The sequence below is a fragment of the Podarcis muralis genome, chromosome 12 (genome assembly GCF_964188315.1).
Source record: "Podarcis muralis chromosome 12, rPodMur119.hap1.1, whole genome shotgun sequence".
NCBI lineage: Eukaryota > Metazoa > Chordata > Lepidosauria > Squamata > Lacertidae > Podarcis > Podarcis muralis.
This window is the reverse complement of record NC_135666.1, coordinates 19870993-19886476: the sequence shown is the minus strand read 5'-3', so window position 1 is coordinate 19886476 and position 15484 is coordinate 19870993. Positions and strand designations below refer to the sequence as shown.

General features: G+C 40.5%; 1 protein-coding gene across 1 annotated transcript in view; it reads right to left on the bottom strand.

Moving 5' to 3' along the window:
* Window positions 1-2837: 2837 nt before the first annotated feature.
* Window positions 2838-15484, bottom strand: part of KIF5B (kinesin family member 5B) — a 35428-nt gene continuing 22781 nt past the window's right edge. The window contains exons 15-26 of the mRNA XM_028749883.2: window positions 14994-15137; window positions 13984-14172; window positions 12839-12956; window positions 12354-12415; window positions 12142-12251; window positions 11073-11174; window positions 9459-9519; window positions 9302-9373; window positions 9104-9208; window positions 8069-8285; window positions 6772-6923; window positions 2838-5312 (exon numbers count right to left, since the gene is read on the bottom strand). Of these exons, the coding sequence (XP_028605716.1) occupies window positions 6787-6923; window positions 8069-8285; window positions 9104-9208; window positions 9302-9373; window positions 9459-9519; window positions 11073-11174; window positions 12142-12251; window positions 12354-12415; window positions 12839-12956; window positions 13984-14172; window positions 14994-15137 (1317 nt within the window). The 3' untranslated portion in view covers window positions 2838-5312; window positions 6772-6786. The remainder of the gene's footprint in view (window positions 5313-6771; window positions 6924-8068; window positions 8286-9103; window positions 9209-9301; window positions 9374-9458; window positions 9520-11072; window positions 11175-12141; window positions 12252-12353; window positions 12416-12838; window positions 12957-13983; window positions 14173-14993; window positions 15138-15484) is intronic.

Genomic DNA, 15484 nt, shown 5'->3' with positions numbered 1-15484 from the left:
TCACCTGCTGCCAATCTCCTGCTTGCTGCTGCCATTAATCGCATGTCCCCCCCCCCCCCCCGCATTCACTATCTGTATATAAGATGACACCCAATTTTTGCCTACTTTTCATAGCAAAAAGCATTGTCTTATACACGGAAAAATACGGTAAGTCACTCATGAATTGGCAGGTCGACAGGGAAGAGGAAGATCCTAGCGGGGGGTGTAAACAGGACTGGGACAGACTGGGCAAAGCAGGGGATGGGGAAGGAAGTACTTACAGGGTGACAGAGGATGGGGGTAAATGCACAGGAACCAGAGCAGCAGACCCCATCAGCAGAGGCAGAGGGGCCCCTCTATCCACAAACACAGCAGGCTCTGAGGCCTAGGGAGCAGCAGAAGTGATGCTCCAGGAGGCTGAGGCAGGCAAGGGCCCAGAGCCCATCTCTCTAGCTGGCTAGGTGGAGCTCACTAGCTCTGGGAGGTGGTATGATTCCTCAGCTGGAGGAGGCTTGGAACAGGTGAGGGTCACCTGCCTCGTCAAGCCCAGATGCTGCAATCAGCATGCAAAATACAAAAGGTAGCAGAGCTGGGGTGCTGTGATTGAATAGCCCTGGTGATATAATTCCCTCCAATTAGAAGCTAGACTTATCGGTTACAAAACAATTCTCCCTCTCCCCAGCATTTTCTTCTTTTGGCAACCTTGGAGGGGAAATACTTCAGCTTTTTGTGGACCCATTATCTGCATTTTTTAAAAGTCCAAATTGCTTCGGAAATCCAAACTGTTAGCAAAACCACACTTTTTAATCACAGTGAAACAAGATTTACCGTATATTTCCATGTACAAGGTGCCCCCAGGTATAAGACGACCCCTATTTTTTTGAACCCAAAATTAAGAAAATGAAACCCTGAAATAGAAGTGAAAATCTGGATGATTGGCGGGCAGCAAGCTGTTGATCTTTGGGGGGGCAATTGCCCTCAAAGTTTCCAGCATGAGGGGCATGCAGTGCACGGTGGCGCAGAAGCAAAGGCAGCGAATGGGGCACCACACACTCCCCCTCAGTGGCAGCTGCTGCCCAAGCAGGATTCCAAGGAAGACCAGGGCCACTCTGCGTCCAGCCATGCCATTAAGCATACTGAGCTGAGCTGAGGAAGGTGGTGAGCGGGCTGGGGGCAGGGTGGGAGTTTGAGGGGGAAGAGGGAAAAAAGAATGGCAAGGAGAGGTAAGCTGAGGCAGTGGCGTAGCGTGGGGGGTGCAGGGGGGGCCGGCCGCACCGGGTGCAACATCTGGGGTTAGGGCAAATCCACAGGTTAGGGGGCGCAAATCCACGGGTTAGGGGGCGCAAATTACTTGCCTTGCCCCGGGTGCTGACAACCCACGCTACGCCACTGAGCTGAGGCAGCTCTCAGCGGTGGCAGCTGCTCTCGATCCAGTGGTCAAGCCAGTGGGGGCTTCCGGAGGAGAGCCAGTCGCCAGCATGCAGCCCGGGGGGGAGGGGGAGAAAGGAGGGGATGGCAGCAGGAGGGATCGCCTCAGCCTGCCCAAGCCAAACTTAAATATTTTAAAAATTCCCCCAGATGCCCATGTTCCATATACAAGACGACCCCCAATTTTTTACTAATTTTTAAAGCAAAAAACCTCGTCTTATACATGGAAAAATACAGTACTTATTCCTACTTGGCAATGAAATCAGAGTCCAACGGCCACTGCAAAAATTATCACCTGGCTGCTCCTACTCCAAATCTGATAAAACATCCCATTCGTTACTGCAAAAAATCACTTCCCACCTTACTTTGCAAGGAGCAAAGAACAATTGCAGACATGTCCTTGTGATGCACAAATGGGTAAGACACCAAAAGATTCCTGAAGCATCTAATCGCTGACCATTTGCACATTATAAAATGCATGTCTTCAGGCTGGTTTCTCTTCACACTGAAGTAGAAAGCAACATTTATGCTGCCATTCCTCACCTTCCTGCTTTTCAGTAAATTAGGCTCAAAGATTTCCAGATTGTTAATAGAAGTGATTGTTGCACCCCCTAGTGGCGAATATTTTTAGATGAATTCATATCTTTTCACCCAGCCAGTTGGTTAGGACGTAAGCCATCGGTTCTACCACATTATCTGGAAATGAGGTTTAAACATATTTGGATACAGTTGGAAGAAGGGTACACACTAAAATGTACAGGTTGACTAGCAAACAAAGCATGAGTCTTTTTTTGGTGTGGAAGTCAGCTTTCCAAAGTAAAAAAAGTAGGACACCAGAGCCAGCCAAAAGCACGCTTCTTCTACAGCAATCTACATTACTCCCCTTCAAGCTATTCTGACAAAGCTATCTAGGCTGACTTGTGTAAGGTCTTAATCAGGCCTGAGGCTGACTTTTTAATTATAAAAATAAAGGATATTTAAATGCAATTATTACACTGGCAAGATGAGATTAAGAATGTAGGACTTCACTTCCCCAGCTGGTTCACGCATGATCTGGGCATGCACATGGAAGGGACAAGGACTGGGTTTCAGGTTGACATCCCTGCATACACAACAGAATACATGTATCAATATGAAGTATCCATGCAATACATTATCATCCAGGCAGCTTGCAAGGGTGGGATGTATCCATGTTGAAATGGTATACACAGACATCTAAGGTTGAGTCCTTCTTCCTATGGGGAAAAACCCATAGTGTATAAATTGGCCTTTAATGGGAAAATTGTGAGCTGACTGATGAAGCCCCCTTCCAAAATGCCCATGCTCAGTATAGAACCTCAGTACAATATATGGAGATACATAGGTAGAAAAAACGTCATCATCCGATGGCTACGACCTTAAAAGGTTATATAGGTCTCAATGAAGTTCACTAAAATTCAAAGATTTTCTTTATTTAAACACAAAAACATTTACAGCATGCAGGTAGTTAAAACTATATGGCATCTTCTCCAAACCAGTTATTCTTAAATGCATTCTCATGCATTGAGAATACATAACTGTTTATTCAGTGGCAGATCCTTGCCACAGGCAGACTCTTGTCATTTCAGGTCTAATTTAAAGTAGTTAATCAGTAATGTTATGCAAATAATTTAGTTTATCTCCATGAATAAATAGTCTTCTTTCATGTGTCATTCAATTCCTGTGCTAAGCCATTTTTTTAAAAAAATAGCCTAGAGGAATAAAAATTCAAGAACTGTAAATTGGAACAGTAACGCATTTAAAATTCTATTGCAGATTGAAGATTCTAAATTTACAAAACCAAAAAATTGTCCTGTCCATGCAACCTACCATAGGAGAGCCAAAGAACATAGGAGTCCTTTTGAAAGTTTAAGTTGCAGTTCTTGGTAAACTTCATAAAAGGTTAAAATAAAAAAGCTTAGGTATAAAAAGGATGTACATGTTGAGCTACATGCTAGTTACAGTTTATTTAACTGTTTAATTACACAGCCATGTCAGCACCAAAACCCGTGATACATTACTTACAGGAATGAAACTAACGTAAACAGCCATGAGAAAATATCCTGCTTCATTTGAGTAACTGCCAGGAAACCAGATTGAACTGTGTAAACTGAATCCAGACTGAAATTGTACGGCTATAGTTGAGAAACTGACATAGGCCAATGCAACTGAAAACACAACTTCAAGCACTTAACAGAGATTCCTTCTCCACCATTTTCCCTTTATACAAGTCCCCTCTTATTTCATCTTTTCAGTTTGGAGTGTTTAATTCAAGCACAAAATAAAGGTTTATCTTATGACAATTCCAAACTAACAAGGGTCTGGCTGATTAAAAAAGAAAAGAAAACCCCCGTCTCTAAAATAAATGCATTAAAAAAAGACACTAATCAGAACTTAAGGTATTCGGGGGGGGGGGGGGTCAGTCAATTTTTTCTATTACTAGGCTCCGTCTTAATACAAATATTTCAATTTGTACAAAAGATAGTCATAAGGTTCTACAGAAGACCTACCCCGCCCCCCGGCAAGTGCCTGTGAATGTACTTCAGTATAATATAAAACTGGCATCAACTTACTCTGGAAAAGCAGTTATTCAAAATCTCTCAACTGTTGGAAAGCATTTTCTTTCACTTCCTACCAGTCAAGTGACTGTAATGAGAAAACCTTTCAAAGCCTTTGGACAATATTAAACAGTAACTTCCCTGTCAAAGGTGTTCTTTTGAATTTTGTGGCATGTCGTTTCAAGTGCTTCTTGCGGGGCAAAACTTTAAACTTGGTCTCAAAACTTTGCAAAAGTAATGATGATGATAATGATGTCCAACAGGATTGCTAGAGAAAAACACATTTACAGAACTCTAGATTTACAAATAAGTTACAGTACAGTTTCAGTGTAGCACAATTTCCATATCCATCCTACATTTCTGGCCATTTTATGCACTTTCTTTCCCCCCTTTATTCACTTGGTTCCACTTATTCAATCAATTCATTCTCTTAAAGTCAAATTTGTGGTTTGAATGAAATATGATACACTGATAATACAAGGGGTTCTACAGTGCCCCAATTTCTCACTGGAAAAGTTAACCAAATTTATCCAGTTCTGGTGACCAATTAACAGGCTTATCAAGATGAAGCAGAATGTTTTCACCTCATCACACTATTCTGGGTATAATCAGGAACAGGACAGATGAAAAGTCATTGCCAAAGTCTTTCCATGTAAACTTACATTTACTACTTGTTATACAGTATTAACTCATTAACCTGATAACAGATTTAATCAAACAGTTAAGCAGCCTCGTCAAAAAAGGAAAATTTTCAATCCACGTTTTTTTGAGAGACTTCAGTGCCTAAGGGCAGTCGTCATAAGCACACCTCAGTAATTGCAAACTGTACACATAATTTTAGTCTTATGCTCTATACAGCCATCCAGGCAAACTTAATGTACAGTGCTGCTCTAATTCAAGAGTGGGTCAAGTAGTGTTATTAAAAGTGGTAAAATTAAAACTTTACTTCAACATTGTTCCACAATCCCTAAGACCATTAAATATACATAAATTAAGCTAGGAAATTTTAACTAAGATGTTGCTTAACATACATTCAACTTGGCACAGTGCAGACTAAATTTAAGACGTGAAAGACAGATCAGGTAATGAAAAGAGCTACGTTTTAAGTTACACGTCAATTTCCCAAGAAGAAAGTTTTTCCTAGTTTTGTTTGGAGTCAATTAGCCAAATTTGTAGAATGAGGAGAGCTGTACAGACCAGTATAAGTTTATACAATTTTCAAAAAAATAATCCTACAATCCCCAGGGACAGACAGATAGACGTCACTGTCACGGAATGACTCTCATTGCGCAATATCCAATCCTCTTCATGCTGTGTAGCTTTCAGCATCTAGAAAAAGCCAAAGAAACTTATGCATACATAGGAAAATAAGTGAACAAAATGTTCATAATTTTATTTTACTCTAAAAATTGTGAGATTTACACAATTGTTTTCATCTACATTTACTCACTGAAAACTAGTCACCATTTAAGTTTGTGCCACAATTTCAGTAGAAGATGCTGTACCAGATCTAATACAGAATTAAGGTATCAATGTTTTTCTAAATGCTAACTTGTTTAGCAATCATTTTAAATTAACTCCTTATATTTATCACTACCTTTACATCTTACTCCCCTGGTTTCTTTGCAATTAATCTTCCAATCTCAACTCTGTCTTCCTTAAAACCCATTAATTCTGGTCTTTCTTTAGATTGTTCCTCAGTTTATGAACTTTAATTTGGAGGCAGCTAATTTGGGGGGGGGGGGGAGTTTGGAACATGGTAAGCTATTCTGGAACCTATCTGGTTCTGAACTAATTACTGTTTTTACGCTCCATAAGACGCACCTGACCATAAGACACACCTAGAGAAGGAAAACAAGAAAATAAATATTCTGAACGAAACAGTGGATGTATGATTTTTGAGGTTCATGCTGTGGCCTCAGACATATGTGATTTGACGGTGAGTTGGGGGTAGCCCAATGCAAAAATTCTGAGAATCCCTGTGGACCTGTGCTTTGTAACCACGTTTTTGCACCATTGTGGCCCCACGAAACAGTGGATGCATGATTTTTTTGGTGCAGACTGTAGCCATGGACATGCTATGTGATCTGCTGGTGAATTTGGGGTGACCCAATGCAAAAATCCTGAGGATCCATGTGCTTTTACCTCCCCACTCCCAGGAAGCCTCCTTTATAGCTAGCGTCCCTTATCTCCCTCCTGATCACTTGCTGATCAGCTGCTCAGCGGCTTCATTTCAACACCCCCTTCCCTCTTGTTTGCCTTAAAGTCTTTTCCTTAGCTAGAGCAGTTTTTTGCTCCTCGTTTTCTTCTAATTTCTCTCCTCATTGCTTGTTTTAGTATTCCTGCCTCCTCTCCTTGCAAGTTCGCTGTCTTTACCTCCCCCCCTCCCCCGGCAGCCTCCTTTACCTGCAGCCTTATCTCCCTCCTGATCGCTTGCCGATCAGTGGCTTCGTTTCAACACCCCCTTCCCTCTTTTCTAAAAAAAAACAAAAACACCATCTGCTTCTCGCCCCTGGGCAATTCGGCTCCAGGGACCACGAATTCGCTCCATAAGACGCACAGACATTTCCCCTTACTTAGGAAAAAAGTGCGTCTTATGGAGCGAAAAATACGGTAGTTTCACACAGCGTACTTGTTCAACTGAAGTTGCCCCTAATCACAAATACTCATATGGACCTGAAATCTTATCCAACACTGTATTTAAACAATCATATTCCCTATTTTCCTTGAAACTGCCAAACATTTTAAACTGAAGACAGGATATTAAACGGAATAGTTAACTGCCAACCTTGATAATGTAAATTCATGCCTTCTCCTGCCGCGCTCCGCCTCCACGTAGGGCCACTGGCTGGCTGTTTTGAGTAAAAGCACCTCCACCACGAATTGCACTTGGATGAGTCGGAGAAGCTGCTGGATGCTGACCAGGGCGAATAGGTTTAGCTGCATGAAACAAATGCAAATGTTAAAGGTAAAGCCAAGTAAAGTTTTTTAACAATTCAGCTGTGCTGCTTTATTGATACTTCATTGTTATTTCCAAAGGAATATGCATGTTTGTTGTTTTTGCTGAAAACTTAGTCTTGTAGTAACTTAATGACCAAAAGTTATTATGGTACAAACTTTTGTGCATCATGGTTATTTCATATATTTGACCAAGCAGACTCAAATCAGTGCAAGTTTTTGCCAATGAATGCGTTAACACCTTTAAGGAGCCAAAGATTTTGCAACTCTTATTGTTACTAATATTTACTATGCTGCCTTCTAAGCAAGTTTTCTAAAAAAATTGGTTCTCAGGGCAGGAATCACCTAACGTGCCCTTTCAGCAGAAGCCCTGTGCAAGGATGCCTGCTTGCTCAATGGGACTTTCCCATCCCTCTCCTCCTACTGTGTGCCCTGCAATTGGCTCAGAGGGGTCAGAAGAACCTTCAAAACAGTGCACTGGGGGAGGAGGGGCGAATTAACCTGGCTGGCAAGCTGCATGTCTGCATGGATAGAATGCTCATAATAATGTTGAATTCCACCCTAGATATATAAATATTTCTTGCTCCTACAAAAAACCATGATGAAATTCTGAAACTATCATACCCATTCCATAACTGTGCAAGAATACAAGTTACAAATTTTATGTCCTGTAGTAAGCATCCCAATTTGTTATTTTTTGATACCGCTCCATAGTGATTTGATTAAAGTATTTTGATTTTATCTGTAGAAATATTTCTATTCTGAAAGGTGGAATATGCATATACAAAGCTATAACAAAACTTATTATAGTTGCTTTACTAACAAGATCAACAACCCTCACATATTAAGCTTGTGAAAGTTTCATTGTTAACATGTGCTTGCACTTCAGAAGTATCTAAATCCCAAATTGTACTACTTCAAGCAACTGATATCCTAATTTCCAGAATATACAAGTAACAACTTCAGATAATCGGGTCAATGGACAAATCAATAGAATTTATGGATATGCAAGTGATCTACCACCATTCTAAGATCCAGGTGTAGCACTAAGTGACCCAAGAACAAGGGATCAATAATTGAATTCATGTCATATCAGCACTGTTAATGCTCCCATTTTATCTACTAACCAATCTGCGCAGAATGTGCCTTTCTGATCATGTTCTTTGACCTCACAGCTTCCTTAATACGATCTACTTCCTGTTGGTAACGTTTGCGATCACGAGATGCATTCTCTTTGGCTTCCTTTAGTGCTGACTCCAAAGCTTTAACTCGTTCAGCTGTAGCTCTAAGTCGTTTCTCCAGTTTCGGAAGCTCACAGCGAAGATCTGCATTATCACGTACCAGCTGTGGGTAGAAATATATGTTTCATATAGAGCTATGTTAAATCTGGACTGCGGGAATTAAAGCCTTTGCAAATCCTTTCACTCCATAGTTACTTTGAACAGCACTTTAACTAACAAAGAATTGCAGGTAAAGTTAAAGTATCCAGAATAAAAATAAAATATTTTCTCAGAGCTAACCCCTACCTAAATTTTCCATAGTAATAGCCTCCTTGAGAGGCATGGGTGCAACTAATTGATGCAATGTTTCCTTGGGATTCTCTAGGGACGCAAGTGGCGCTGTGGTCTAAACCACTGAGCCTAGGGCTTGCCGATCGGAAGGTCGGCGGTTTGAATCCCCACAACGGGGTGAACTCCCGTTGCTCAGTCCCAGCTCCTGCCAACCTAGCAGTTTCAGTGCGCTGCTCTGGTTTTGCTAGAAGCGGCTTAGTCATGCTGCCCACATGACCCGGAAAAACTGTCTGTGAACAAACGTCGGCTCCCTCGGCCAGTAAAGCAACATGAGCGCCGCAACCCCAGAGTCATTTGCGACTGGACTTAACTGTCAAGGGTCCTTTACCTTTTTAAGCCCTCTTCTCCTGCATGACTAGATGTAGTAGGATGTTGGCAAGTCATATGAAAGAAAGCATGGCAATCAAGGTAGTTAAATTTGGCCAAAGAGTTCTTGATTTTTACTCAGTAGCATGTTTACTTGAGTAGGGCAACGTGTGGCAACTTTAAGAGATAAAACGTGTGAGCCAAAGAACTTCAGTATGTACAGCATAGATAAGCTTTTATAAAGCCATGGAAATAGATCAGATATAAGAATATATTTCAGTTTACCTGTTTGTGGACTTTTGTGAGCTGTTCAAGATTATTCTCAAGAAAGGAAATCTTCTGTTTCTGGGCAGCACTGCCCCCTGTGTCATCTGAGTCAATCTCTGCACTCTATGGCGATAAGATAGGCAATCTGAGTTTCGATCCCCAAGGAATTAGCACAAAAAATAGCAATAGTTTCTAAAATGAAGAACTGGGCATTACCTTCTTAACTCTGGTAGCCAAATCTTGAACGAAGAGTTTCCTAAGATTGTGCAGGGTCTGAAGTTCTTTTGCCTAGGAACAGAAAGATGGCAAACTGTAGCATTTTTAGGTGATAAATTCAAGAATCTGAAAGATACTTTCTGAATATTTAGCTTACCACAGTCTCTTCTAAGCCTTTCAAGTCTTGTCTTGCTTGTTCTCGCCTATCTTGCATAACCCTAAAGTGAACAAAAATGTATTACCTACTATTCTTCCCATATCTAGCCCTAAGTAGAATAGTTTAAAGCATCTAAGAAGGATGAAACATCACACATAGACAGCTGCTTCCACTTTTAAAAACAGAAGTATAAAATAAAACTTCAATTGGACAAACAATCTCTGCCCACATTCTGAAGCCCAGAAGTGCTGGGTTGAAGTAAGTCTCAATAATTTGGAGGCCACAACCAAAAGAGGAACAGAGTATACCCACTGTATTTTAACATGTGGTGTTGATAATGCACAATGTAACAGGCAGGCAACTTGCATCTTATGTGAGGGTTCAGTTCTGGGGGTCCACAAATATATGCAAAACCATGTAAAGCCCAGAACCCCTGAATATCTCTCTCTCTCTCTCTCTCTCTCTCACACACACACACACACACACACACACACACACGATGGAGGGCTGCTTGATTGGCTTCAGGAAAGAGGCATGAGGGCCTTGCCAGAGACATCACCTCCTTCTCAAAGCCTAGGAAGTGCTTGCCCATCTTTGCAAAGAGGTAGGAGGGATCTAGAATGCTGCCAAAGCCCTTGTGCCACTTTCCAAGAGCCAGATAAACCCACAGTCACAGCTTTGCGCAAGTGTGTGTGTGTGTGTAAATAAATAAATAAATGGAGAGTGCATTTCCTCAGCTCTCCATTTATTTATTTATTTCTCCCCCAAACTGTGCAAAGTTGTGATTGTGCAAGTAAGATATACGTGTAAGATGAAAAATATTTGTAATGTGATTCAAAACTGTCTGACCAATTATGCTTCAAACAAAGAGTACATTTGTAAAAGCCAACTAACCTGTTAGCTCAGGAGGAAGAAGGCTTATTGGGGAAATGAACTTTTATTTTAGTTTTGGGAATGCTTCAAATGCTGAGCAAAGCATGTGAAAGTGGCTGAAATGGAATTAACCTTCTTGGTCACTTTATAAACATGGAAGTGGAGAGTAAATATTAGATGTGCCTCTTTCACTTCCTTCCTCTAACTCTTCATATATAATTTATTAATATGCTGAGCTCATCAAACACAATATTACATCTATCTTTACACAGGACAGGGGAAAACTATGAAAAGAAACTTCTAAATACAGAATGTTGCAAATGCATACTATAAACTGTCTATATACTAAGATTAATGGGATTTTGAAAGACAGATATTGCATTATACAACTTATATAGCCTCTATCTATGCTTCAAGCATGTCCATATTTAAAACTTTAGACTACCCTATCCTTCCAATTTCATTTCAGTAAATATTGATCTAAGATCCAAATCTGCATCTAACAGCTCTTGATTTTTGAGAACAGATGCTATTACAGGGTTGCATCAGACTTCCTAATTAGCTTTTATTTTTTTAAAATACCTTTCTAAAAGTTGCTAATGTTCATTCATAGGTAAATTACATGGGCAAACATTATGGAACCTTTCTGCTCAAAACATTATGCCAGAATGAATACACTGTGTCCACACATCAAAGTTTGATTTGACCAACCAGGTTGTCCACATTATTGTTCTTACTTACGTTAGTTCATGCAGTTTCCTGCTTTTATCTTGATCGGTAGCTTTCAGTTTATCATGTTCAATTCTGAGTCGTTCCTGCTCAAGCATCATCTTCTGATTTTGACTAACACAGAATAAAAAACATGTAATTATGATGTGAGAGATTTCCACAAAACCAGCACTTCAATCTTGTGACATACTATTAGTTGCCAAAACATGCACATTAGACTGGGATGGGATCAGATTAAAAATTCCGTTGGAACCCACAGTGTACCATTAGAATTGACAAACAATTCTAGAACTGATAGCCAAATTTAGAAACCCTCAAAATAAAGCCTTTCTAAAAACACTATGTCAATACTGGAATGAATTTTACATTTTTGGCACTAACATTAAGCTCCCATCTCATTAGGAAAGAAAGGTGCAAAATGAGCCATGAACCAAGGCTTAGGTAAAGGTAAAGGTACCCCTGCCCGTACGGGCCAGTCTTGCCAGACTCTAGGGTTGTGCGCCCATCTCACTCTATAGGCCGGGGGCCAGCGCTGTCCGAAGACACTTCCGGGTCACGTGGCCAGCGTGACAAGCTGCATCTGGCGAGCCAGCGCAGCACACGGAACGCTGTTTACCTTCCCGCTAGTAAGCGGTCCCTATTTATCTACTTGCACCCGGGGGTGCTTTCGAACTGCTAGGTTGGCAGGCGCTGGGACCGAGCAGCGGGAGCGCACCCCGCCGCAGGGATTCGAACCGCCGACCATGCGATCGGCAAGTCCTAGGCGCTGAGGCTTTAACCCACAGCGCCACCCGCGTCCCATGAACCAAGGCTTACAGATACATAAAATAAGGATATTTCTATTCTTGCTGAGGTACACTGCATGCCTGAACACAGGCTGGATTTTTATGTAAATAAATGAAAGTGAATAACACATTTATAAGACTTAGGCTGCAATCCTAACCCCATTTATCTGAAAGTCCATCTGAATTCAATTTACTTCTGAATACACATAGTAAGGACTGCACCGTTAGAAGTTTATTTTTGAAAAAGCTGTTCTCTGCCCTCCCACAAAGACACATGCAGTAGTTGCAAAACTTACTCTTGCAGTTCAGTAATTAGTTTCTCCTTCGCCTCAACCTCATCTCTGAGGCTGCTAATCTGCTTCTGATGAGTCTCACGGTGACTTTGAATCTGCTGCTCAACAGCTTGCTAAAGAACAAAATATTCTGATGTTACATCATCATAAGTGATTGCATTTTTGAAGAAACTAATTTTGAATTATTGATTAAGACATATCCGAAGTTTACTTGCCTTGACTTCATTTGCTGTTTGAACCTTGTTTAGATGCTCCTTCTCCATTTCATGAACTTTTTCTAGTGAAGAAAAGAGCATTTAGTTAGAGGACACAGACAAATTTACTGGATTCACAACCTCATACTGTTGCAAGATCATAGCATGCCAAACCTAAAATATTATGCACCTTACAGAAGTAAGAACATAACAACTGTACAGGATCAGACCAGTGACCTATCTTGTCAGGTATCCCAATTCCAATTATAGCCAAGTTGATGCCTCTAGGAAGCTCTCAAGCAAGCATAACTTAGCAACATAACGTTTTTACAGAACCCTTTTCATAAGTGATCAAAACACTTCACAGGTACATTTAACCCTTACATACACGACATATTTCTTAGTATCTTCCCCATATTACAGAAGTGTGAGACAAACAGCTTGCTGAAGACCAGTTCACAGTTCATGCTCCTTAAACATTAAGCATATAGTAAAGCAATTAATACCTTGTGCTCGAAGTTCGACTAGCTCATCATTAAGCGAATCTACAGACTCTTCAAGCTGTCTTTTCTTCTGTTCCACATTCTGAAGGTACTCTGTAAGTGACTTGATCTTGGCTTCATGCTTTCAGGGTGAAAACAAGAATTGAAATTATAGAAGCTACATGTGAAAATAAACTTAAACAGCTTGTGAACTTCACAGTTACATTGCAAGACTAGGATAGATATATGTAGAAGCACATACTGAAGTACTATATATGGAACTGCGTACCACAAGCTGCAGTCATTTCTCCAAAATAATGAAGTTTGATCAATTTCTCTATCTCCACTAACATTTAAGGTACAACTAGCTTGCTTCAATATTAAAAGCTTCAAGAGTAAATGTTCTTTACATGATGTGGGCTGACATGGTAGCAAAATCCTATACATTGCCCAAAATATGAAAGCCTGTTCCTGACACAGTTGACTTCTAGCTGCCTTTTGAAGTTGACCAGTGGTTTTGATATTGACTGCATGTGTTGTAAGTAGTTTGCATCTGATATACCTCTTGCCTTTGTATACTAAGCATGAGACCCACTATATCAGCAAACCTTTGCATCCAAGATGGAAAACTAGTACCTATAAGCATCCGGTCACTAGATATAAATTTCAAAACTCATCCTGAAAAGCTGTTGAAATGTTGTAGCCCAAATTAGTCATGCATATTGTAGAAAATATATGAAAGCAAAGTGAACTGCTTATATTAATCAGTTCACTCTAATGCTTATTGGTCAAGCAAAAAACAATTCCTATTATTTCCAGTGTTGAGGCTGTGACAGTCATTGTTTCGGCAACTAAAATGGGATAACTCACACACAAGAGGGAGGTATCAGGAGATTTGGGGCTTGCAGAAGTACAAAAAAATGTTTAGGAAAACCTCAAAAATAGCTCCATGAGGACTGACTGCTGAAGGGGAACAGGGAAGGGGGAATGGAACGGAGCAGCTGAACTTCTGAACAACAACACTTCACAACAGTACATTTTGTTGTAGGTTCCACGTGATGATTATAATTTAAGAAGTGCACTTTTACTTACTTATAAAACACATAGCTAAGATTGGAATCAAGAAGCAAAAATGACATTAACTGTCAGAGCCAAACCATTTCATTTACCTGTGAGATACGGAGCTGACAGGCCGCTAGCTCTTTTTCATTTTCTTCCATTTTCTTATTGCTCTCCGTCTGTGTACTTTCTAACTGCTTACACCGTTTTACCATAGTTTTCACTTCAGATTTCATTTTACTGATGTAGAGCCTTGCAACTGTGAATTCCTCATCTATCATGCCAGTTCCTTCTGGTTGCTGAGAAGGAACAAGTTTTCAGTTCAAAACATTTTTAATATTAGAAAATCATGTGACACATTCACAGTTCAATATATTATTTAGCAACTAGATCTATGTGCATGCCAGATGACTTACCTGTATAAAGATCTGCTTTAAACTAGGATTGTGACAAAATGACACCCCTCATCACAACAAATGTGCACTATTTTTGCGTATCGTGAAGGTCTGTATAAACAGAAAAGGCAGGAGCAGTTCTTGCCAAACTTCTATAGGCAGTGAGCTCCACAGGGCAGGGCCTGCCACACACTAAATGCTTAGTCTCTATGGGGTGTGGAGAACCACCAGAAGTGCCCAATCAGGTTTTTAATGACCCTCAATGTACTTTGGGCCAAATTATTTAAGGGTTCATGAACCCTGAAGCAGACCAAGTAGCAAGTCAGCAACCAGTGCAGCTCCCTCAGCAGTTGAGTTATATGCTTCCAGGAATCTGTTCCTGTGAGGAGTCTGGTTCAAAGAAACTGCTGCTGCCACAACTAAGTAAGCAAGCAAGCAAGCAAGCAAGCCACCCACCCACCCACCCAATCTTTCCCAAATACCCTGCTTCAAATATTTGCTTGCAAATTAATCAAAGTCAGTACAATTTTACAGAAGAGGAGCCCAAGACAGCCATTCTTTATTAATTGTAAGCACCAGCTACACAACAAACACTCACGGACACTGTCACGGTTGTTTTAAATGCTTGAATGGTACAGAAGGGACAAGGAAGCACATGCTTAATTTACCTATATAACATTTTTAAAAAAAAATATCTCAGGAGAATATAATATAGCTCAACTTACCTTCACATCATTATTTCCCACAGCAATTCCTATTTCTGCAAGATCTTTTAGAAGAGATGCCATCATTTCTGTTGCTCGTTTTTTCTGGTGATTGGTCATTTCTTTAAGTTTCTGAAGTTCTGTATCTATACTAGCTAAAGTTACCTGGAGTGAGAGAAGTGTGGATCAAATAAATAACATATGCCAGTAATAATAAGAATATGTGTATGCTTACCCAGAAAACAATTTAAATAACCAGAGTCAACCAAGATATCTGTCAATCTCAAGAACATCAGTGGAAGTTGAAGAATGCATATCCTTAACCAAAAGGAGTGACCTTTTCTACAAATACATGCTTTCCAAATTGTAGTGTTATAAGTAGGAGTAGTGTCAATAACCTTCTAGGACAGAAATGGGAATCTGTGGTCATCTAAATGTTGCTGGACTACAACTTCCAACATCCCTGACCACTGGCCGTGCTGGCTGGGGCTGATAGAAGTTGGAGTCTAACT